The sequence below is a fragment of the Sciurus vulgaris genome (assembly GCF_902686455.1).
Source record: "Sciurus vulgaris genome assembly, chromosome: 14".
Taxonomy (NCBI): domain Eukaryota; kingdom Metazoa; phylum Chordata; class Mammalia; order Rodentia; family Sciuridae; genus Sciurus; species Sciurus vulgaris.
This window is the reverse complement of record NC_136475.1, coordinates 29,602,294-29,628,926: the sequence shown is the minus strand read 5'-3', so window position 1 is coordinate 29,628,926 and position 26,633 is coordinate 29,602,294. Positions and strand designations below refer to the sequence as shown.

The following is a 26,633-nucleotide window of genomic DNA, read 5'->3' as shown; positions in this document are numbered from 1 at the left end:
TAGTCTTAGCATGGGAAACCCTGAGATTGGAGGGGCAGTCTGCAGTAGGCTGATGGACACAATAAATTGGTACATGATTGATGCCCTGTGTTTAACAAGGCAGTGAGCCGAAGCAGGAGCCATCTGGAACTGAAAGCACTGTGGTGGCCAGCAGACACAGGAACTGAGAACTCAGATCCCAGAAAACGGGGCTGGCTCTGATAAACAATATAGATACTAGCCACATGAACTAATCCGAGGCTAGCAAAATCCAGTTAATAAGGCACGCAGAGTATTTAGCCTGGGGTAACATATATTAGGGGGCCATGGAGAATCCGGTTCCCTCCCTCCTTCGAGACCTGCGGCTCACAGGACCAGCTGCGGAGAATTCCCTCGGAAACTGACCCCGGGAGGCTGGGAAAGACGAGGGTTGAGAATCTGAATGGGCTGGTGTGTCCGCATTCGGACACTGACTTCAGGAGGCTGAGAGGAACGCAGGGCCAACTGGAGGGGTTTGTGAACCTGAACTGGCAGGTGTGGTTGTGCCCAGGAGGCTGTAAAGGGCGGAACCCGCGAGCAACAGAAGCTGTGTGGGACCGGCTCCCTCATCTTAGGAGTGGATCCCTGGGGAGACTTCTGGGGTGTAGTCTCCCAGCATAGGCATCTGATAGGCTTTAAAGGTGAGTGGATTTAATATCTTAAGGAAATAAGGTGTACAATAAAGCACCTAGGGCTTCAGTGGACCTAAGCCCTGCCCCCAAGACCTCCAGCTACAGGTGCTCATCTCATAGAACCCAACTGTGGCTTCACCCTGGAGCACAGCTGACAGTATTTCCCATCCCAAAGTTTGTCTTACTCCCAAGAAGGGAAGCAGAGGGTTTTGAACTCCAACCAGCATCCTGGTGAGCAATATAATAAAAAAGAAGGGAGGTGAAAACTCGTAACCCCACACTCAGCACATATCTAAGACAAGACAGTTGACAGTTGGGCACAGAGCAAACATATATTTTCATTGACTTTTTTGGTCCACTGCAATGGAAACTTAATTTTGCATCAGGATTCTTTTTGTTGTTGTTCTTTTTTGCTTTTGTTTTTCCTAGTGTGCTGAATGACTCAGGACATTTATACATGTTTCTGTTTTCTCATTCCTAGCATTTTTTTAAACATTTTTTCCTTGCTCTATCAGTTGAGGGATAGGGTTTTAGATTAGTTATATTTCATTTTGTTTTGTACTGTGCTCCCCTTGTTTATCTTCCTCCCTTTTCTCTCCTTAACAGCTAAGTTCCATTGTTCTCTTTTACTCTTTAATTTTTTACTTCTATTTTTCTCCTCCCTCTATATAACAATCACAACCTACTCACTTTTTCAATTCCCACATTCACTTATTGAATCACAAACCTTTTATACCCTCATATCTCTTCATCTTTCCTCTTAATTAACTCTATTCTTAACATCTTTTAACACTAATAGGTATATGTAATGCCAGACTCCACCACTAATGCTGTAGTAATAATACTACAGCAATCAAAGATAACACAAATTATTTGATTTTATGCCAGACATAATTCATGATTACTTCCTGTTCTTACTAATGGAAATTGCTGATCCTATCAATTCTATTTATTGTGCCAATTAACATTGTAGATGTCATAATAGGAACCAAGTACTTAGTTGATTGCCAAATATTCTTTACATAGGTTGCTGTTATTATTTGGCTTCCCCTAGTATGTAAGGTACTAGAAACCAACAGAAACACTGTAAGTTGGTAGGGTAGAAATTCTGTTGCTTCAGATCCATTCGAATAGAATACAAACAATATGAAACAGAAAGGGAACAAACCATCCCAAACAACCCAGCATACCTCAACAACAGACTCCCCATTGATACCAAAGTAGATGAAATGTCAGAGAAGGAATTTAGAAAGGGTCTGGGTTGCAACAGGGGTGCAACTGTTCTACCAGGTAAAAGATGATGTAAGGAGTGAAATCAGAGAAAAAACAAGAAGTAAAAGATCACTTCATTAAGGAGATAGAGATCCTGAAGAACAATCAATCGGAAATCCTCAAAATGAATGAATCAATAAATCAAATTAAAAATTCAATGGAAAGCATCTCAGCAATAGACTAATTCATAGGAACAGATGAAGGCTCTGAAGTACAAACTAAAGGAATACGCAATCTTTTAAATGAAATAATACCAGAAATTTTCCCAAATATTAAGAATGAAATAGACAATCAAATATAGGAGGCTTATAGGACACCAAATATACAAAATTACAAGAGATCCATGCCAAGGAATATCATGATGAAAATGCCTAACATACAGAACAGGAACAGAATTTTGAAAGCTGCAAGAGAAAAGTGACTGATCACATTTAGAAGTAAATCAATCTGGATCTCAGCTGATTTTCAACCCAGACCCTAAAAGCTCAGAGGTCTAGGAATACTATATATCAATCTCTGAAATAAAATGAATGTCAATCAAGAATACTATATTGTTCAAAATTAAGCTTCAGAACTGAAGACAAAAAACCTCTCATGATAAAAGAATTCACAACAAAGAAAGCCTGAACTATAAAATATACTTATTAAAATATTTCATGAAGAAGAAATGGAGGATAAAAATGAAATCCAGCAGGAGAAACTACATTAGAAAAATAGACAAGCAAAAGGAAATCTAATTCCACTCACAAACTACAAATAAATCAAAATGATAGGAAGTAAAAATCATCTCTCAATAACAAGACTGAATGTTAATCAATCAAAAGACAGGCTAGCAGACTGAAATAAAAAACAAGACCTAACAATATGCTGTCTCCAAGAGACTCACCTCAAAGGCAGACATATCCACAGACTGAGGGGTTGGAAAGGATGGGGAAAAAACACATCACTCACACGGATCTCATAAAAAGGAGGGGTTTCTATTCTCATATATCAGATAAAGTGAACTTCAAGCAAAAGTTAATCAGAAGAGATAAGAAGCTTCCCTCATACTGCTTGAGGGAATCAACAGGAAACAACCTTAAATATTTATGCCCAAACAATGGAGCATCTATGTGCATCAAACAAATCCTTAAATTCTTCTCAATTTCAAGAATCAAACAGACCACAACACAATAATTCTGGGTGATTTTAACACAACTCCTTCATTACTAGATAGATTTTCTAAACCAAAACTTAATAAAGCAGCTACTGAACTAAAAACTACAATTAAGTATTTCATCTTAACAGACTTTCATGTACAGTATTTCTTCCATCAATGACTGAATATACTTTCTTCTCAGCAGCACAGGGAACATTTCCTACAACTGACCATATCTTAGGCCACAAAACAACTCTTAGTAAATACAAAAAAACAGAGATAATACCTTGCATTCTATCAAATCATAATGGAATGAAGTAAGAAATCTATTTTAAGATAATAGGTGGGCTGGGGATATAGCTCAATTGGTAGAGTGCTTGCCTATCATGCGCAAGGCCCTGGGTTCAATCCCCAGCATCACACACACACACACACAAAAAGAAACTACTCTTAAATCTGGAGAATAAGTAATTCACTATTTAATAATGAATGGATAACATGGATAACAAAAGAAATTAGGAGTGAAATAAAAATACTTAGAAGCAAATGAGAATAGAAATACAACACATCAAAATCTCTGGGACATTATGAAGGCAGGTCTAAGAGGAAAATTCATAGTATTGAGCTCACTCATTAAAATAACAGGAGGATACCAAATTAATAATCTAACATTACAAGGTCCTAGAAAAAGAAAGCGATACCAAAATTAATATGATAGAAAATAAAGTCAAAATCAATGAATTTGAGATAAAAAATTCAAAGTATCAATGAAACAAAAATTTGGTTCTTTGAAAAAGTTAACAAAATTCATAAACCCTTACCCAGGCTAACCAAAAGAAAAAGATAAAAAACTTAAATTGTTAAACTCTGTGATGAAACAGGAAATATCCCTGCAAACACCACTGAAATAAAAAGGATAATCAGAAAATTTATACTCCAATAGGCTAGAAAATCTTGAAGACATTGGCAAATTCCTAGAGACATATGTCCTACCCAAAATGAACCAGGAGGATATAGAAAATTTAAAGAGATCAATTTCCTGTAAGGAAATTGAAGTGGCCATCAAAAGCCCACCCACAAAGAAAACTGCAGGACTGGATGGCTTCTCAGCAAAGTTATAACAGAACTTTAAAGAAGACCTAATACCAATCTTCCACAAATTATTGCACAAAATAGAAAATGAGAAAATTCTTCCAAACACATTCTATGAGGCTAGTATCACCCTGATACCAAAACCAGACGAACACATCAAAGAAAGAACACTTCATACCAAAAATCCTTGATGAACACAGATGCAAAAGTTCTTAACAGAATGCTGGTAAATCACATACAAAAACTCATTAAAAAGACAGACCCCCATGATCAAGTAGGTTTCATCCCAGAGAATATGGAAATCAATAAATGTAACATAAATAGAATCAAAGACAAAAATCACATGATTACCTCAATAGATGCAGAAAAAGCATTTGACAAAATATAGCATCCATTCATGTTTAAAACATTAGAAAAAACAGGAATAGAAGGAACATACCTAAACATTGTACAAGCTATGAGACAAACCCAAGGCCAACATCACTCTAAATGGAGAAAAATTAAAAGCATTCCCTCTAAAAACTGGGACAAGACAGTGATGCCCACTTCACTACTTCTATAACCCTTGAAACTCTAACCAGACCGATTAGGCAAAAGAAAAAAATTAAAGGGATATGAATAAGAAAAGAAGAACTCAAACTATCCAGATTTGATGGTAACAGCATGATCCTATATGTAGAAGACCCAAAAAACTCCACCAGAAAATTTCTAGAACTCATAAATGAATGCAGCAAAATAGGTTACAAAATTAATACCCATAAGTCAACTGCATTCCTATGCTCCAATGATGAATTAGCTAAAAGAGAAATTAGAAACACAATCCCATTCACAATGGCCTCAAAAGACAAAACAAACAAACAAACAAAAAAAAAAAACCACGGGACTCAATCTAACAAAAGAGGTGAAAGATCTCTACAATGAAAACTACAAAACACTAAAGAAAGAAATTGAAGAAGACCTTAGAAGACGGAAAGACCTCCTGTCTTGGATAGGCAGAATCAATATTGTCAAATGGCCAAACTACCAAAAGCACCATGTAGATTCAATGCAATTCCCATCAAAATTCCAATGACGTTCTACAAAGAAATAGAAAATGCAGTCATGAAATCTATCTGGAAAAATAAGAGGCACAGAATAGCTAAAGCAATCCTTAAGTGAGAAAAGTGAAGCAGGAGGCAACATAATCCCAGATGTTAAATTATACTACAGAGATACAGTAACAAAAACAGCATGTTACTGGCACCAAAAAAGACATGAAGACCAATGGAACATAAGAGAAGACACAGAGTCAAACCTACATAAAAATACAGTAATCTCATACTAGACCAAGAGGCCAAAAACACACACTAAGACAGCCTCTTCAACAAATGGTTCTGGGAAAATTGGAAATCCATATGTACCTAAATGAAATTAAAGCTGTATCTCTCACCCTGCACCAAACTCAACTCAATGTTGATCAAAGATCTAGGAATTAGACCAGAAACCCTGCACTTACTAGAAGAAAATGTAGGCCCAACACTCTTAACACACTGGTTCAGGAACTGGCTTCCTTAACACGACTCCTAAAGTACAAGAGGTAAAATTAAAAATCAGTAAAAGGGATGGTGTCAAAGTAAAAACTTTTTTTTTTTGGGTGGTACTGGGGATTGAAACCAGGACCTTGTACATGCAAGGCAAACACTCTACCAACTGAACTATCCCCAGCCCTTTAAAAACTTCTTCACAGCAAAGGAAACAACCAAGAACATGACAAGAGAGCCTATAGAATGAGAGAAAATCTTTGCCACTTGTAATTCAGATAGAGCAGTAATGTCCAGAATACATAAAGAACAAAAAACCCCTCCCCCCAAAAAAAAACTAATCAATAAATGAACAATGGAACTGAACAAACACTTCTCAGAAGAATATATTTCAATGGTCAACAAATATATGAGGAAATGTTAAACATCTCTAGCAATTAGAGAAATGCAAATTCAAACTACACTGAAATTCTATCTCACTCCAGTCAGAATGGCAATTATCAAGAATACAAGTAACAATAAATGTTGGTGAGGATGTGGAGAAAAAGGCACACTCATACATTGCTAGTGGGACTGCAAATTGGTGCAACCACTCTGGAAAGCAGAATGAAGATTCCCTAAAAAACATGGAATGGAATGACCATTTGATCCAGTTATTCCATTACTTTGCATATACCCAAAGGACTTAAAATCAGCATACTCTAGTGTCATCGTCACATCGATGTTTGTAGTAGCTCAATTCATAATAGCTAAGTTATGGAACCAACCTAGGTGCCCTTCAACAAATGAATGGATAAAGAAAATGTGGTATATATACACAATGGACTATTACTCAGCCTTAAAGAAAAATGAAATTGTGGTATTTGCCAGTGAATGGATGCAAATGGAGACTATCATACCAAGTGAAATAAGCCAATTCCAAAAAACCAAAGGCCCAATGTTCTCTCTGACATGCAGATGGTAACACACAACAATGGAGCAGGAGAACAGAAATTCTTTTAATTATACAAAGGGGAGTGAAGGGGAGAGAGGGAGGATGGGAATAGACAAAAGAATGAACTAGACATAACTTTCCTATGTACATATATGAATACATGACCAGTGTAACTCCATATCGTTTAGAACCACAAGAATGAAAGTTATACTACATGTACATATGTGTCAAAATGCACTCTTCTCCATGTATATCTAAAGAACAAGAACAGCAACGAACTCTTAACAGGATAGTAAATTCTTGCAGATAATGGCAGAGTTTGAGGTATAGAGCAAGAAAATGAGCCCAAGGCTAAAATGATCAGTTGACACATGGGAAAAAGCATGAAGTGTACAAATCATCATAAAAATGTTATAGAGGGCAGTAGAGCTAGAAGATATGGGTCCCAAAGGTTTTTTTGTTTTTAAAATCAGGTTTCAAGAATTATGAAGTAGCCTTTTTTCTTTGCATTCTCCCAAATATCTTTCTTCTTGATTAAAAAGTCTAGTGAAGATTATGATCACCCTAACATGGATGACTCTAAAATCTTTATCTCACTTATGAGACCAGATACACCGAACCTGTTATTTTCACATGGCTGTTCTGATTCCATGTCAGATTTAGTAAATAAAACTTCTATCTTCATATTCCAGTAAGAATTAGTTTCCTCTTTGGATCTTTCCATTTTGATAAGGTGTCTACATATTATTTGTTATTTTCAAAAGAACCATGCTAATTATCAAATCTAGCTTAACAGAAATTCTGATTTTTCTAATAACATAAATATTACTTTACTATTTTTAAAAAGCCTCTTATTGACAAATAACTGGAAATATAAAGGACAAACCTGAAACCTAGTATTTTAAAAATTCAACTTAAAGTATTAGCAAATATTAAAGAGACTGATACTACTTAGAGTTGGCAGGGGATGAAGAAAACACATACTTTATATCTTTTTAGTGTGAACTTGTACAAAATTTCTGGAGGGCACAGATATAGGGGTGGGGGTAGTTCATAGACTACAGTCTCTCCATTTTTTAAAAAAATATTTTTTAGTTGTAGATGGACACAATACCTCTATTTATTTTTATGTGGTGCTGTGAATCAAACCCAGTGCCTCACACATGCTAGGCGAGCACATTGCCATTGAGCCACACAGCCTCAGTCTTTCCATTTCTATTAGTGATGCACTTAAGTTTTAAAACTTCTTGTCTAATTTTCTTAGAAAATCATCCTTATTTATAATCTAGATTTTAAAACCTATTAGCCTAAAGTGACATAGTGTAGTCTTTAAATAAAACCATCTCTTTACCTGCAGTTATAAGCTTCTACATTACTAATGTTGATATCCTTTTTTCCTTAGTAGTAATAATCAAAGTTTGGCTTACTGTTCTTTTGAATGAATCAGATCTTGGCTATTCTGATCAATTTTGGGGACTGATTATTAATTTATACATCCATTTTACTACTTCTTGATTTCTTTACTTATTTGGTAGGTAGTCTTTTTCTGGACTAGAATGCATAGTTCCAACTATTTTCTAGTTGATTTTATTCAATTATTATTTAAAGCTGTACATTTTCTTCTCAATATAGATTTAGTCACATTCCATGAATCTTGATGTACTGTAAATGAAAAAACCCTGTAATTTCAGCTTTTGATTCTTATATAACCTGAAAGTTATTTAGAATGATGTTTTCAAATTTTCATGAATTTAATTTTAAAATTATAGTTGTTAAGTTCCAATTTTGCTGTATTGTGGTTAAAGAATATAAACTTACTTATAAAACTTCCACTTTTAGGACTTATCAACCTTTTTCCTAATGTACAATTAATTTTGATAAGTATTCCATACTTATTTGGAAAAACTGTAGATGCTGTATTTGGGGAATGAAGTTTCATGAAGACATTTTAAATAAATTTTGTTGGTATCATTAAAATCTTCCACATCTTTCCTCATTTATGTTATATGTTCAAATCTGAGAAAAGCATATTAAAGTATCTCACTCATTGTACTTTTGTCATAATTTTTATTATAATCAGATTTGGATGAATGAACAAATGAATGTATTGTGGTTGAAAGCAGAGCAGGGTCTCTAAAAGATACTTTTTCTTCCTATGTGAATTACAGAATGGGAATATGGTTGGTGCTCAAGACAAGCAGCATCTAATTAAAGAAAAAAACATCCCATGGTATAGAAACTTGCATTGCTTCTTCAAAAAACAGGAAATTACTGGCAGAGAAGTGGAAATGGACATTTTCAAGCATTCCAGGCAAAAATTAGACTGGAAAGAAATTTGGTATTTGGTAGAAATTAAGTATACATGTAGCTTATACTCCAAAAAGTCTGGTTATATACATGAAAGATACTCTCGCACAAGTTTAAGGTCCAGATATGGACAAAGATTTGTACTGCCATGTTTTGTGGTGCTAAGGGGTTGACAGCAACCTAGGTGTTCATCACAGGGAAAGTTTATGAGCTAACTGGTAAGATAACGCCACATATTATAATAATTAGAAACTTGGATTAAATATACTTAAGGCAATGTGGATGAATCCTAAAAATACCTTTAGTAAGCATAAGAAAAATAATGGTATGCTTTTTATATAAATTCAAAAATACAAGCACATATATAAAATAAATATTGTTAAGCATGCATGTAAACCAGAAGATATTTACATAATAATGACAGTTACCTGTAGGGAGATGGGGATGAGGATGGGATAAAGGGATAATTTTTTAAAGGGTGGTCATGAATCCTAATTAGAATAAGATACACTCCGTGTTTGTATAAATATGCCAAAATGGAATCTATTGTCATGTATAACTAAAAGAACAAATAAAAATTTTAAAAATCATCAACTGAGAAGCCACATTTAACTCAACTCTCAGCACCCGGCACTAAAGGAATATCTGCTTGGTCTTGAAACAGAAATTGTAATACTACTTCTCTATTTCTTTCACTATATTTTTGGAAGGATTCATTTTGACTATATTAGAGGTTCAAAATCCTCTTTCAGAAATCAATGAGACGCATAAGAATTTACCTTCCCCCCCCCTTCTATTAACATTAAACAAAAATGTTTGTTTTCTTACTAGAAAATATATACGGCAAGAGGGCCCAATTTTATGGAGGAAAGAATTGTCTTTGCAAGAAATGATGCCAGGACATCTGGATACCAACATGCAAAAGAATAAAGCTGTATCTTCTACCACACACCACATACAAAAATTAACCAAACATGATCATCGACCTAAGTTTAAGAGCTAAAATTCTAAACCTCTTAGGAGGAAAAAAAGGAATGATTTTTTGACTCTCTGGGTTAAGCAATTGTTTTAGATATGACGTGAAAATCGTAAGAGGCAAAAGTACATAAGTTGGACTTTGTCAACATTTAAAAAATTGTGTACTGCAAATAAAAATATCAAGAAAGTTAAAAAAATCTAAAGAATAGAAAAACTTAATTGCAAATCATATACCTAATAAAATATTTGTATTCAGGATATGTAGAACTTACACAACCCAACTTAAAAATAAACAAAGCATCAGAATAAAAATTTCTCCATAGAAGATATAAAATGTTCAAGAGGCACATGAAAATGTGCTCAACAGTACCATTCTGCAGGGAAATGCAAATCAGAGCTATAATGAGATATTTTTAAAGCCCGTAAGAACAGTTAAAATCAAAAGATAATAATGACTATGAATGAGGACATGGAAAAACTTAAATACTAATATTATCCTAGTGGGAATGTAAAATGGTACAGCTGTTTTTGAAAATGGATTGAAGTTACTTAAAGGTTAAATAGAGCCAGGAGCAGAGGCACACACCTGTAATCCCAACTACTTGTGAGGGTGAGGCAGAAGGATCACAAGTTCAAGACCAGTCTGAGCAACTTAGCTAAATCCTATCTCAAAATAAAATCAAAAGGTTTAGGAATATAGCTCAGTGGTAGAATGTTTGCCTATCATACAGAGACCCTGGGTTGGATCCCCAGTACCACTGCCTCCCTTCAAAAAAAAGTCATGTTATAATCTGGGAATACTCCTAGGTATTATTTCTAAAAGAACTGAAAAAATATGTACACACAAAAAGTTGGATTCTGTTTTATAGTAGCATTATTTATAAAAGTAAAAAAGTAGAAACAACAGTGTCCTTTAATATATGAATATATAAACAAAATCTAAAACCACATAGTGGATTTTATTCAGCCATAACAAGCAATATGATAACTGATATATGCTATAACATGAATAAATTCTGAAAATGTTATGTGAAAGAAACTGGACAGCAAAGGCTACATAGTTACCTAAAGTGTCCCAAATAAGTACATCTACAGAAACAGAAAGCAGTTTAGTACAGGGCAGAGGTGTGTAGAATAGGGGTGAGTAGAAATATAAAGTGATCCTAATGGGCACAGGGTTTCTTTTTTGGAGAGACAAATATCTGGGTATTAGTGGTAAAGACTGTACAATCTTTGAACATACTAAAAACCACTAATCATATACTTAAAAGGATGAATTATATGGCATATGAATTTTTTTAAAATATTTTGTTTTAGTTGTAGGCGGATACAGCACCTTTATTTTATTTTTATGTGGTGCTGAGGATCGAACCCAGGGCCTCACGCAATCTAGACAAGTGCTCTACCACTGAACTACAACCCCAGCCCTGGCATATGAATTTTTTATCAATCAAAAAATTAAGAGATTGACCAATACTAAGGCATACTCTGGAAAAGTAATGAGACCCCAAAACAACAACAAAAACAAAACAAACAAACAAAAAAAACCCAGCCAACCAACCAAAAACCTACAAAAATTTGCGGGGTACAAGGGTCGGGTGGGGTGAGGAAAAAGGGAGGAAAATAAAATCAGGGCTGACTCAGACCCAGAAACATGTGCCCAGAAAGAGGGAGCAAAATTAACAGAATTTTGATTTAAGGATTGCTACCTAAAACTTTTATATTCAACAGTTGTTTTTGTAAAATGGTAATTTAAAAGATGCTCATTCCTAAACATTTGTTTAAAAATCTAGTTACCCAAATAAATAATCTAAAATTAACAAACTTGTAAAGAGTTATATGAAGACCTTGGGGTAAAAATTGATTCTACAATTTAAAACATAACTAATTTAAACTACATGGTGATCTTGCTTATGAAATTCAAGTAGAAAGAGGAAGAAAAATATATACACTTTTTCTGTCTTTTTGTGTGTGTGTGTGTGGTGCTGGGGAGGAAATACACAGCCTTGTTTGTGCCAAGCAAGTGCTCTATCACTAAGCTATATCCTAGCCCCTATATTTCTTGAATGTAAAATTCAATGTAGTAACAATACTACTATTATGAACTGTGATAGAATTCATAAAACATAACAATTATTTGTTGGTTGGTTAGGAAGTATGCATGCATGGAGGTAGGTGGCAGAAGTACATCCAGTTTCTTAATTTTTCTTATGATAGAGACAACAGATACTGTTCCTATATGAGAGTGACAGACTATGAAAGTGATTTAAGCAATTAGTTAATTAGATTACGTGGCTTTAATTTATTAGAAAAACTCAAAAGAAACATGAACTATATAGTAAAAAACAAGACTAAAAAAAGCAATCATTAAAAACTTTAGGAAATTCTAAAAAAAACAAGACAATATTGAAAGAGAAAAAGTCAGAGAACTTGCACTTATTGACTTTAAAACATAAAGATACAGAATCAAAACAGTATGATATCTGCCTAAAGACTGACAGACTGACCAATGAAAGTAGCTCAGTGGGAAAAAGCTGGGTTCTATTCTTAGCGCATTAAAAACAAACAAAATAAAGGCATTCTGTCCATTTATAACTACAAAAATTTAAAAAAAGAAATACAACAGAAAGCCCAGAAATAAACCTTCACATATATGTCAAATGACTTTAGACAAGATCACTCAATGGGGAAAGCATAGTCTTTTCAACAAATGGTGCCAAGAAAACTGGATAATCACATGCAGAAGAAATAATAACTCAAAGACCCCAAAATAAGACCTAAAACTATAAAATTCTTAAAACACAAGGGTAAGAGCTTCATGACACTGAATTTGGCAATAATTTCGTGGATATGACACCAAAAGCAAAAATAGATGAATGAGACATTAAACTTAAAAACTCGTGCATCAGGGGACACAAATGAAAGAATGAAAGAAATGGGTAAGAATACATGAAAATCATGTATCTGACAAGGAATTTACATCCAGAATATATAAAGAACACTTGCAACTCAACAACAAAAATCCACCTGATTAAAAAATGGGCTAAGGACTTGAATAGACAATTCTCCAAAGATGATATACAATTGGCCAAAAAACATGAATATGCATAGAGAAATGCAAACCAAACCATAATGAGACATGCTCTCATACCCATTAGGAAGGTGATTATAATCAAGACAAAAAAGTGTTGGTGAGGATATGGAGAAACTGGAACCCCTGGTGGCTTTACAAAAATGGTACAATTGGTTGGGTATGGTGGAGTATGCTTGTAATCTCATGACTATGGAGGATGAGGCAAGAAGATCTCAAGTTTGAGGCCAGCCTTAGCAACTTAGCAAGACCCTGTCTCAAAATAAAAAAAAAAGGGGGGGGGGGGGGTGGATACAACTCAGTGGTAGACCACTTCAGAGTTCGATCCCCAGTATAAAAAATAGAACTATCATATAATTCAACAATTTCTCTTCTGGGCATATATCCAAAATAAATGGAAAGTGGGGTCTCCAAATGTATTTACATTCCTATGTACACAGCAGTACTACAGCTAAGAGGTGGAAGAAACCCAAATGTCTACCAATGTATGAATGAATACACAAAATATGGAATATACATACAACAGGATATTATTTAAACTTCAGGAATGAAATCTTATCATATCCTACAACACTGATGAAACTTGAGGACATTATTCTAAGTGAAATAAGTGTCAAAAACACAAATACTGTATGATTCCACTCAACAGGTATCTAAAATAGCCAATCATAGAAAATAAAAGTAGACTGGTGGTACCCAAGAGCTAGGGGAGAGGGGAAAAGGGAGTCTACACTCAGTTTCAGATTTGCAAGATGAAAAAGTACTGGAAATCTGTTTCACAACAATGTGAACATGTTTAACACTACTGACCTATATATTCAAGAATGGTTAAGATGACCAGCCTAGGTGTCCATCAATAAATGGATGGATTAAAAAAAAATGTGGAATGGAGATGTGTGTGTGTGTTGTATGTGTATGGTGTGTGTGTGTGTGTGTGTGTGTGTGTGTGTGTGTGTGTGTGTAAAATGGAATTTATTCAAAGAAAAATGAAATTATCATTTACAGGAAAATGGATGGATATGTGTGAAATAAGCCAAACTCAGAAGGTCAGAGATCATATGTTTTCCTTCACATGTGGAAGCCAGAGAAGAGAAATGAAAAGAAAGGTGGGGGAAACCTCATGAAAATTGAAGGGAGATCAGTAGAACAGAAGAAAGGAACCAGGGGGAGGGAGAAGGGGAGGGAAAGAGGAAATACCAGGGAATGATATTGGTCAAATTATAGTGTTAGACTTGTGCACGTTCAAATATATAATAGTAAATTCCACTATTATGTACAACTATAATGTACCCATAAAAAATGTGAAAAAAAAAAAAAAAAAAGAAGAGAAAATGCTTAAGATGGCACACACCTGCAATTCCAGAGACTTGGGAAGCTAAGGCAAGAGGATCCCAAGTTCCAGGCCAGTCTCAGCAATGTAGCAAGGCTCTAAGCAACTTAGCAAGATTCTGTCTCAAAATGAAAAATGAAAAGGGCTACAGATGTATCTTAGTGTTAAGATGGTAAATGTTAATGTCATGTGTTTTTCTTACTACAATAAAATAATTTACCCTTCTTCCCAGTTTGAAATTGAATTTAGTTTAATAAACATTTACTTAATATGCCAAAACAGGGGAAAATGAATATCTTAAACCAAACACCATTATTAATAATAAACTGGTGTACAACAGATTTGTTTTGAAAGAGAGATCCTCACACTGGAAAAAAAATGTTACATTTAACTAGATGCTACTTACACTTGGGCAAAAGAACTCAGAAGCTGGAAGCAAAAGAATAGGCAAAAGCAATTTTGCAAATGTAAAATTTAGAAAAATTGCATTGGATGAAGGAAGGTAAAAGGCAAAAAATATTTAAAATATAAAATAAAAGTTACTTCACATAATTTATGATACAATTCTATATGAGTAAAGAAGTATCATTAATATTTATGTGCCAAAGGGTTGGAGATATAGCTCAGAAGTAAAGCACTTGCCTAGGATGTGTGAGGCCCTGAGTTCTATCCCTAGCACTCCCCCAATATGTGTATGTGTGTGTGTGTGTGTGTGTGTGTGTTCAAGTGCTAGGAATAAAATAATAATATACATAAATTTTCAATTACTGAAAGGTGAATTAAACTTTAAGTATACTTTTTGAAGTCCTTAACAGATCAAGGGAACCAGTATTCAGGCAAAATATAATACAAATTTATAAAGATTATTTAATAGATGTAACTAGAATGCCATACTCTATATAGAAACCCTACCAACTTTTTAACACCTTTGGAAAACTTTTTCATATATTAAGTAAAAAAAAAATCTCTATGTATTCTTAAAACAGAAATAGAACAGAATATAATCATAAAACATTAAAATGATAAATAAGTAGTGACAATAAATCAAATTTCATAGAAATGAAAATTCTTTCCTAAATTCTTTTTTGGCCAAATAGGAAATCCAAAACTATAATTACAGAATATCTACAAAGTATTGCTAATAAAAATATAAGGTCAAAATATAATGAGTGTATACACTTGATTTCTGCTTGATGGTCTACAGAACTGGATAAAACACTGTCCCCATCCTCATAACAATAACAGCAATACTGAAAAAATGCAGGATCATGGCTTTTCTTGAAGGTGGGAGGAAGTTGAAGTCAGAAGAAAACTTTGACCTAAAATCTAAGAAGGAATTGGTGGCTTCAGAGACATATGAGAAAACAACTATGAAATTACCTGGAGGAGATATAATTGGACACCAGTAAAAAGGATGGAAATTCAATTAAATGGTTGAAGTCGAGTACACTGGTGAGAGTAAGATCCCCTCAGAGGCTACAGAAGTCAGGGGAGTTAGAACTTCATACAGACTATTTCTTCACAAACTCCAACAAGAAAAAGATGAGTTTTAATAAAGTGTCTATTATAGTGTGGATATCAGGAAGAACAGTAAAGTTTGTGGAAGGACACAAGACTCAGGAGTGACTTCAGTAAAATTTGATAGAGCAGTCACTAAAGGGGGTCCCATCCTTTTCCAAGGAACATCAGCATACCTGGCAAAAACAAGGTTCCAAATCAACCTTGTCAGGGCTATGAAAGATAGTTGGAGGTTATAAAAACCAAGTAAACACTAACTGGGAAAAAGGCCATCCACATACGGTTATACCATTTTAACTTGTCCTTGCACAATCCCTTCCCCAGCATGGTAGTCTTAAAGATGGCAACCTGCATTCTGGAATGTGGGTACTTGCTCCCAAAGAGAGCAGGGTACCTTGTTCTCTAATAATTGTTTTTATTTGCCAGAGTATTCCCTGAAGACTGACACATGGGGCCTCTAGTTCCACCTAAGTTGGAACTCTCTCAAGGTGAAGTTGCTTTATGGATGGATGTGCCCTGAAAGCAATGACAACCAAATAAACAAGGTACCTCTGCCTCTGTTAAAAAATAAAAGTTGAGGTAAACACAATAAAAGCAGGGAATCTTTGGGACACAAGGGCTTTGAAAATTCCTGTGTACATCAAGGAAACTAGAAAGAGCATGTACAGAGCATGATGAAGGCACAGAATATGCCTGAGAAGACCATAAATGTTAACCATTGGCTAATCTTTATACTTAATGAAAGCAGAACATGATGCAAGGTAGAGTTGTAAACAGTCTAGCTAAGCACTGAAGTTCCTTACCGCAGATGACAATGGGCAAAAACCTGAGGAATCCGCTCCCCACCCTGCTTTCTTTTTGGCTCCAGGCATTTAAGGCAATCTTTGTCAAAGAAGTAGCTACTGAGCTCATGGAACACAGGCCTCCAGATACCAACAAAGAACACAATCTTCACCAATATAGTTTAGAAAAGTCATTCAACAGTTAATAACCGTATTCACAAGTAATAACTATGAACTACAGGTGGGAGAAGAATCTGATGCCCAGAATTATTACAGTATAATATTCAAAATGTCAGATTTTCTTAAAAAAAATTATGAGGCATGGAAAGAAACAAGGAAGTATGGCCCATTCACACGAGAGTATATGAAGGTCAACAGAAATTGCCCTTCAGGAAGCAGAGGCATTGGGACGAAGACTTTAAATCAACCATTTTAAATATGCTCAGAGTTGAAGAAGATCATTGATAAAGAACTAAAGGAAACAGGAGAGAACAATGTCTCATCAAATAGAGAATACTGATAAAGAGAAATAAAAAGGAATTAAGTAGAAATTACGAAGCTGAAAAGTGTAATAATTAAAACGAAAAAAAAAAATCACTGAACAGTTCAACAGCAGATTTGATCACAAAGAAGAATTAAAAAAAAAAAAAAAGAAGAAGAATTTAATCAGTGAACTTCAGGATAGGTGAAATGAAATGGTCTAGTCCAAGAAAACAAAATGAAGAAAAATTAACTGAGCCAAAGAAACTTCTAGAACACCATTCAGTTTACCTTAAATTATATGTACTGGTAGTCCCAGAACAAGAGGAAGAAACAGAGAGAGTATCTGAAGATTTAATGGTTGGATACTCCTCACATTCATAAATAGCATGAATCTAAACATCTAAGAAATTCAATTAAGTCCTAATAGGATAAACTCAACGAGATCCAAGAAAAACACATTATAATGAAACTATCAAAAAGATGAGAGAATCTTGAAAGCAGTAAGAGCAAAAGCAAAGAAATTCCTAATATAGAAAGAATACTCAGTAAGATTAACTGTTAATATCTCATTAGAAACCATGAGAAGAGAAAAAAGTGTAAAATAAGAAACCCAAATCCAGCAAAACTTTTCTTTCTAGAATGAAGGAGAAATTAAGACATTCTCAGATAAAACAAAAGCAGGGGGAATTCACTACCAGTACACCAGCTGGTAAAGGAAGTACTTGAAGCTGAAATAAAAGGACACTAAACATGATTGGGGTTGTGGCTCAGTGGTAGGGTGCTGGTCTAGCACGTGTGAGGCACTGGGTTCGATCCTCAGCACCACATAAAAATAAGATAAAGGTAATGTGTCCACCTACAACTAAAAAAATAGGTTTTATATACATATAAATTATGTTTTATATACATATAAATTATGTGATTTATATGCATATAAATTATATGGTTTTATGCACATATTTTTAGTTATAGGTGGACACATTACCTTTATCTTATTTTTATGTGGTCCTGAGGATCGAACCCAGTGCCTCACAAGTGCTAGACCAGCTCTACCACTGAGCCACAACCCCAGTCCTAAAAATATTTTTTTAAAAAAGGACAGTAAACAATAACTTGAAGTTGTGCAAAGAAACAATACAGCAATTACATTGGTTAATTTAAAAGTCAATATTATTATCTTTCTGGTTTATAACTTCTTCCCCCTCTTACATAATATAAAAGATAAATGCTCAAAATAATAATTATGAATCTGTTAATAATACAAATTAAAATATAATCTGTGATTATAAAGATAGGGAGACAAGGGAGATGTGTACCAGCAGATTTTCTTGTAAAACTGAAACTAAAGTGACATTATTTCAGAATTAGGCTGTTATATGCTTAAGATGCTAATTATAATCCCACCCCCCAAAAAGTAAAAAATATAAAGTGAAGGAAATGAGCTATGTGCAATGGTGCAGGTCTGTAATCCCAGCTATACAGGAGGCTGAGGCAGATGAATCATTAAGAATGAAGGAGAAATTAAGACATTTCCAGATAAACAAAAATGGTCAGCCTATCAAAACAAAATTTTTGAAAAAGGGCTGTAGCACAGTGGTAGAGTGCTTGCCTCGCATGCATCTCCAGTCTCATGCCAAAAAAAAAAAAAAAAAACTGGACACAAAAGGCAGTAATGAGCAATGGAGGAACTGAGAAAAAAGATATAAGGAAAACAAAGAGCAAAATAGGAAAAGTAAGTCTTTTCATATGAATAATTACTTTGAATGTACATGGATTGTATTCTTAAACTAAAAGGCAGAGATGACAGACTGGATCACACACATATACGCACACACAAGATCATCTACATGCTTTCTAAAAAAGACTCACTTTAGATTGACATATTCCAAGAGTTTTAAAACAAAAAGATGGGGGGGCTGGGGATATAGCTCAGTTGGTAGAGTGCCAGTCTCGCAAGCACAAGGCCTTGGGTTCAATCCCCAGCACCGCAAAAAAAAAAAAAAAAAAAAAGATGGAAAAAGATATTCCATGTAATGGTAACCAAAAGAGAGCTAGGGTTATTGTTATTATTCTAGTAACAGAAAAAGTAGACTTTAAGTTAAAAATGGTTACAGGAGAAAAAGAAGGGAATTTTATACTGATAAAGGGGTCAATCCATGAAGAAGATAAAACAATTATGAATGTACATATACCTGATGATAGAGAATTAAAATATATGAAGCAAAAAATGACAGAATTGAATGACTAGATGGTTCCACAGTAATAGTTGGAGACTTCAATACCCCACTTTCAAAATGGATAGACAAGCTAGACAGAAGATCAATGAGAAAATAAAGAACTTGACCAAAACTATAAGCCAACTAGACATATTCAGAACACTTCAACCAACAAAACAGAATAAACATTCTTCTCAAGTGCTCATACAACATTTTCCAAACAAGACTATATGTCAGCCCATGAAAGAAGGTGCAATACATTTAAAAGAACCAAAACCATATAAAGTATACCTAGCATTACAATGGAATAAAAATAAGTCAACAGAAGGAAAACTGGAGAATTTATAAATATGTAGAAATTTAAAAATAGTCTTATACACCAAATGGTCAAAGAAGAAATCAGAAGAGAAATCAGAAAATACTTTTGAGATGAATGAAAAAACAAAACATACCAAAATGTATGAGATGCAGTGAAGGCAAAGCTTAGGAGAAATTGTGTATTGGCCAAGGCAGTGCTCAGAGGGAAAGTTACAGTTGTAAATGCCTTTGTTAAAAAAAGAATAATCTCAAATTTTAAATAATGACTTTAAATTGCAAGGAATTAGAAAAGAACAAACTAAACTCACAGCAAGTAGAGGAAATAATGAGGATTACAGTGGAGGTAAATAAAATAGACAAAAAACAAAGAGAAGGACAAATTTCAAAAAACACAAAATATAAACTGACTCGAAAATAAATTAGGGGGCTGGGGCTCAGTGGTAGAGTGCTTGCCTCGCATGTGCAGGGCCCTGGGTTCAATCCTCAGCACCATAAAAATAAGTAAAGATACTGTGTCCATCTATAACTAAATATTTTTTAAAAAGAAGAAGAAGAAATAGAAGGCTTGGGACGTGGCTCATTGGCAGAGTTCTTGCCTTGCTTGCACAAGGCCCTGGTAGTTCAATCCCCAGCACTGAAAAAAAATAAGAAAAAAAAAAGAAATTCTGAATAGATTTATAACAACAGATTGACTCAGTTATAAGAAAAAGTCCTCTAATGAAAAACACATGCTCAATGCCATCATTGGTGAATTCTATCAAACATTTAAAGAATTAGCATCAATCCTTCTCAAACTCATCATTGAAAAACAAAAGAGGAAGAAAAAACTAGCTTGTTCTGTGAGGCTAGGCATACCCTGATAAAGAAGGGGAATAAAGACATCAAAAGAAACAGATAGACCAATATCCCTTATGAATATAGATGCAAAAGATCTCTTCACAATTCTAGTAAACCAAATCCAGAATCATGTAAAAAGGATTTACATGACCAAATGGGATTTACCCCAGGAATGCAAGGTGGGTCCAATGTGATTATCAATAAACGAACACCATATTAATAGAAAAAAAGTGGGGGGAGTCCTAATGATCATCTCAATAGATGCTGAGGCATTTGGCAAAAATCAAAAATATTTTAATAATAAAAACATTCTTCAAAATAAGAAAAGTGAACTTTCTCAACATGATGAAAGTTAAATGCAAAAAATCCACAGTTAACATCATTCTCAATGTTTTAAAAGACTGAGATAATGAGCTGCTTTTGCCACTTCTATTCAATACTCTACTGGAAGTTCTGATTAGAGCAATAGGAAATAAAAATAAATAAAAAGCACCAAATTAGAAAGGAGAAAGTTAAGGTTATCCCTATTTGCAGATGACATGATCTTATATGTAGAAAATCCTTAAGAATAAAAAAGGAAATTTAAGAGTTAATAAATCAATTCAGAAAAGCTGAAGGATACAAGGCTCTCCATGCATAAATTAGTCATAAATCTATAAACTAGCAATAATCCAAAAATGAAATTAAGAAAGCAATTGTACTTATGACAGCATCAGAAAGAATAAAACAGCTACTAAAATTCAGATGGAATCTAAAGGGATCCAGAACAGCCAAATGATCTTGAAAAAAAAGAACAATTTCTGCTTTCAAACTTACTACAAAGATAGAATAAATTTCTATTCTATTCCATTGATCTATATGTCTGTCTTTATGCTAGTACTGTATATGGTCAAACGATTTTCGACAAGAGTATCAAGGAATATTCAATGGAGAAAATAGTCTTTTTAACAAAAAATGTTATAAAAACTGGATATACACATGCAAAAGAATGAAGGCAGAGGAGCCCCGCAAGGTGGCAGACACCTGTAATCCCAGCAGTTTAGGATGTTGAGGCAGGAGGATATCGAGTTCAAAGCCAGTCTCCTCAACAGCGAGGTGCTAAACAACTCAGTGAAACCCTGTCTCTAAAGAAAATACAAAATAGGACTGGGGATGTGGTTGAGTGCTCCTGAGTTCAAACCCTGGAACAAACAAACAACAACAACAAAAAAAAAAACCACAAAGAAACACCACCTTTCAAGTAAGAGCACACAGATCTACACATTAAACAAACAAAAAAACCTGTTAGCAAGGTGTGGCAAAACTGAAACCCTTGTGTACTGCTGGTAGGAACAAAATAGTATGCCCACTAATGCAAAAAGTAGGTGGAAAAAGTTGGAGAATTGAAGAAGCCCTCGTTAACATTGTTGATGAAAACGTAAAATGACAATCACTATGGAACAGTTTAGTGATTTCTTAATAAATTAGACAGAATTGACATATGACACTACTAGTATTTTCACTCCTATGTAAATGCCCTCAAAAGAACTACATATAAGTGTTCAAACAAAAATGTTCACAGAAATGTTCTATAACAGCTCTGTTCACAAAAGCCAAAGAGGGGAAACTGTCTAGCCAACCCAAATGTCCATCAATAGATGAATGGATAAACAATATGCAGTATATATAGGTGACAGAATATTATTCGGTCATGAAAAGGAAGTACTAGTATGTGCTATGACACAAATGAACATTTAAATCATCATGTCAAAGGTCACACATTATATGATTCCATTTATAAGAACAAGAAAACACAGAGTCAAGCAATAAATTATTTGTTGTCAGGGACTAGTGGAAAGGGTAGAAATAGGAAGTCACTGCTTAATGGGTATGGGGTTTCCACTGGGGTGATAAAAAAAAAAAAAAAAAAAAAAAAAAAAAAAAAAAAACCAAACAGTGGTGATGGTTGTAAAACCCTGTGAATGTACTCAATGCCACTGAACTGTTTAAAATAAATAGTCAAAACTAAATTTTGTGTTATATATTTTCAAATACTCACAAACCTACCTGGATCCTTTTCCTTATCTTCCCTATATCCTCAGTTCTTCATTACTTAAAATAATCACATTCCATTAATATATACAATCACTGGCATTTAATACCTACCGAAAGTTCAATTATAAGAAATACTATTTATGGTAAACTGACCATCTTGTACCTCCTTTTCTCCAGATACATGGTCTCCAAATTGTTTTGGTCACACAATCCTACTGAAAAAATATTTTTGAGCACGAACTGCCAAAATAGACATTTATTTTTAAACTGTTACTACTGTACTCATGTTTTATAGCATACATAAAAATATCAGTTTTAAAAAGTTGAGCAAAATGAATATAAATTCTAATATTTTCCTTTCCACACTCAACACAGAGCATCTCTCTTTGGAAAGTACTTCTCTAGGTATTCTAAATTTTACTCTTTGGTAAAGCAATGATTTAATTTGTCAACCCCATTAGATCTGCCTTTACCCTCTAAGGAATATGATAGTAGTCTGTTATTGTTATGGTATCTATTATAAGGAGGTTGTGGAAGGCTCTGTTACACTGAGGAGCCTTTTTTATAGACAGGTAAGGAAATTTCTCTTAGGTATTTGTATCAGAAATATCTGTAAAATGCTTTTGAAAATTTGGTTTCCTTTCATATGATTTAACTCATCACAAAATTCTGGCAACACTATGTACTAAAAAACAATGCCAATTTGTAGCTAGCTTCTAGCAAACACATCCACCAGGTAAATTTATCTCCCTCTGGCTTCAGTTTTTCTATCCATCACTCACAATTCTTCATTTAAAAAAAAAAAATCATGTTGCAGTTCACCCCAACTTTAATTTTTCTATCATCCCAGTTCTTCATTTACTTTTTAAAAAGCATATTGTATTATTTGCGTGTGTGTGTGTGTGTGTACATGTAAAAGTATCTCAAATATTTCTTGGAAGACTGGAGGAAATAATAATAATAATAAAAAAAAATAGGCAACACTGTTCAGAACAGAGGTCATTCTAAACTCGAAACTCCCCCAAGTCAGGGGTATACTTTGCAGATTCTGAAGTATCTAGCAGCAAAGCCCTTCATCCGAAGGACGATCAGTAAATGAGTGTTGATGAAAAGAATGACAACTCACAATGCACTGTACTACACTTTCTCACTCTTTTCCAGTTGGTAAGCAATGTTATAGTGAGGAAAGGGCAAATGGCTTTTTTTTTTTTTTTTTCACCTGAGTGCACAGATTAACTAAAGAGTCCATGAAAAAGGCAGTCACATTGCCAGATGGAATTTGCAGCCATGTACCTGGATGTGTCTCCTTCTGGTGTGCTCAGAAGTCATTTGGGGATAGCCTGTATTCAATGATTTCTTGTGCTTGCACCGCTTTTCAAGGTATCTCCTCTGTTGGTTGGTGATGCTACTATATAATTTAACTCGTCTGGGTGACAAACATACTCTTTCATGGCCAAAAGCTTGGATCAATCGGGCAGTGTCAATGGTGGAAATAGAGCTACTTCTTTCATGCAAAGTCACCTCTCTATCTGTTTGGGTCATTATATCAGATTCCACAGGAGAAGTGGTGGTGGAAAGAATATTGGTCGGAGTATCTGTGAACAGTTCACTTTCCTCTGAGGGTCTAGAATCTGAAGAAGTGTTGCTGATATAATGTAAATCTGGCTGTTTTCTCAGAATATATTTATCAAATTTAATCTGTTCAATCTTAATCTGATTGGACCTCCCACTTTGATGAGGAGAAAGTACCTTGCATTTTTTAAGATCACATATGTTTTTATGGCCTTTCTCTATGCTTTTATAACGCTTTTGCTTCTGAAACTTGCTTTTCTGCTGTTTCTGTTTATAACTCCATTCTTTAATTTGTTCCCTTCTGTTATCATCTTGTATACTTTCTGAGGCCTGGAGAGAATGTGTGATGGGATTCTGAAGAAGTTTAGCCAAACGATCAAGTCGTTCCACCAAGGACAGCTCTTTCCTGTCACTGACATCTGGCAGTTTCTGTTGCCTCTGTCGCTCCTGGTACTTGTTCCAGAGTTCATTCAAACTTGCAGTATGCGGAGTTGTTAACTCTGGGGTGACCTTCTCATCCCTTTTAGGATCATTAATTTGTCCGTTACTTTTTAGATGGTCTCTGGCCTGACTTTTGGTAGTCACTTCCTTGTCTCCCACATTCATATTGATGCTGAGGCTCTTTATTCTGGTATAATCCATAGTCTTGTCCACATTTTGATAAGGAAGAGGAAGACATGTATGTTCTCTGTGTTTGTCTGAATGATGGTGAAAGAAATCTTTCCAAGAATGTCTCATTAAAACACTTCTTCCCAAAGATTCATGGCAAAAATCTTGTTCACTTAGTAGGTGCACTGGATGATGAAAATAAAACTTGGCTGACCTGAAGACAGAATGAGTAGTATTTTCAAATTCTGAATGACATTCAGACTCTGAAAAGAGAGACAAGGGAGAGACAAAAAAATATTTTGAAAGATTTAAAAAACATTTGCATTACCTTTAGAAATACTATTAGTACTGAGTTCTGTAGACATAGAACAAAGACTGAAGGAAAAAATTAATTTATAAAGTTTTATAAAATTCATTGCCTGCCCAAAAGACTCATGCCTTGTACTCAGCAGCCAGGTGGACATGGTAAAAGTATGGCATTGTGGTGTCCAAACACTTGGGTTCTGGTCTGAACTGCTCAACTATGTGACTTCAAGGAAGGCACTTTAGTTCTCAGATTTTAAGTTCAGCTGTGATTTGTACAGCTGCCTGTCATGTGTGGAGTGTTATTACATGTGTTCTCTTGTTTTAAACTCTTTTAAAAGTCCTTTTCTGTGAAACATTTTTACCTTCCCCCCCGATTTCTTTTATTGTAATAGAATACATATAAAATGTACTACTTTAGAGTTTCATCTCATCACAATCATTATTCTATGTCAAAGAGGCATTTTTGAATGCAATATCTTATAACATAAGGTTTCAATGTTTGTGTCCTTCTGAAGTAGCATTTAATGATGGAAACTTCAGGAGGTGATTAGGTCATGAAGGCTCCATCTTCACAAGTGGGATTACTGCCCTTATAAAAGAGCTTGGAGGAACCTGTTCTTCTTCTTCTCTGTCAAGTGAGGACACAGCCTAAATGCCTTCTTCCATGTGGGGCCAAAGCAACAAGGCACAATCTTAGAAGCAAACTGGGCCCTCACCAGATACTACATATGCTAGCACCTTGATCTTGGACGTCTCAGTCTCCAGAACTGTAAGAAATAAGTTTATGTGGTATTTTTGTTATATGTAGCATTTTCGTGTACACATATTGTAAGAAAGAAAAATAGGTAGTATAAAAATATGCTGATTTATTAAGAAACATAGAATTATAATATTAAATATCCATGTTCAAATTTTAAAATATTCTCATCATGACAGCATAAAAAATAAAATTCTTTGGAATGAATGTAACAAAATAAATGCAAAACTTATAATCTGAAAACTATAACACCTTGTTAAAAAATTAAAGATCTAAATAAATGGAAAACTTCTCATGTTATAGACTGAAAAACTTAACATTATTAAGAAGGTAACACTCCTCAAATTGACCTACCAATTCAATACAATCCCTATCAGAATCTCAGTTTGCTTCTTTATAGAAATTGCCAAGATAATTTGAAAATTCACATGGAAAGTAAGGGACCCAGAGTAGCCAACATGATTCAGAAAAATAAAACAAAGCTGGAGGAATTCATACTTCCCAATTTCAAAACTTACTGCAAATCAACTGTAATCGAGACAGGGTAGTAATGTCAAGGATAAACATACACATCAATAGGTTATTATTTTGATATTACTGAGAGTCAACAAACAAAACTATACATCTATGGTGGACTCATCTTCAGTATGGTACAAAGACTATTCTCTTTCCTTGCCAAGACTATTCATCAAGGAAAGAATAGTCTTTTTAGCAGAAAGTGCTGGGATAAATGAATACCCACATGTAAAGGAACAAAGGTAAATTCTTACCTCATACCACATACAATATTAACTCAAAATGGATCAATGACATAAATGTAAAAGTGAAAACCATAAAAACACTTAGAAGAAAACATAGTTATAAACCTTCATTACCTCGGATTTAGCAA

General features: G+C 34.4%; 1 protein-coding gene across 7 annotated transcripts in view; it reads right to left on the bottom strand.

The window, feature by feature from the left end:
- The window catches only part of ALMS1 (ALMS1 centrosome and basal body associated protein), a 229,577-nt gene that overhangs the window by 23,999 nt on the left and 178,945 nt on the right, over positions 1–26,633 (bottom strand). For all 7 annotated transcript variants that reach the window (XM_079111389.1, XM_079111393.1, XM_079111391.1 and 4 more), the window contains one exon: positions 23,794–24,944. In XM_079111389.1, coding sequence (XP_078967515.1) covers positions 23,794–24,944 — 1,151 coding nt within the window. The remainder of the gene's footprint in view (positions 1–23,793; positions 24,945–26,633) is intronic.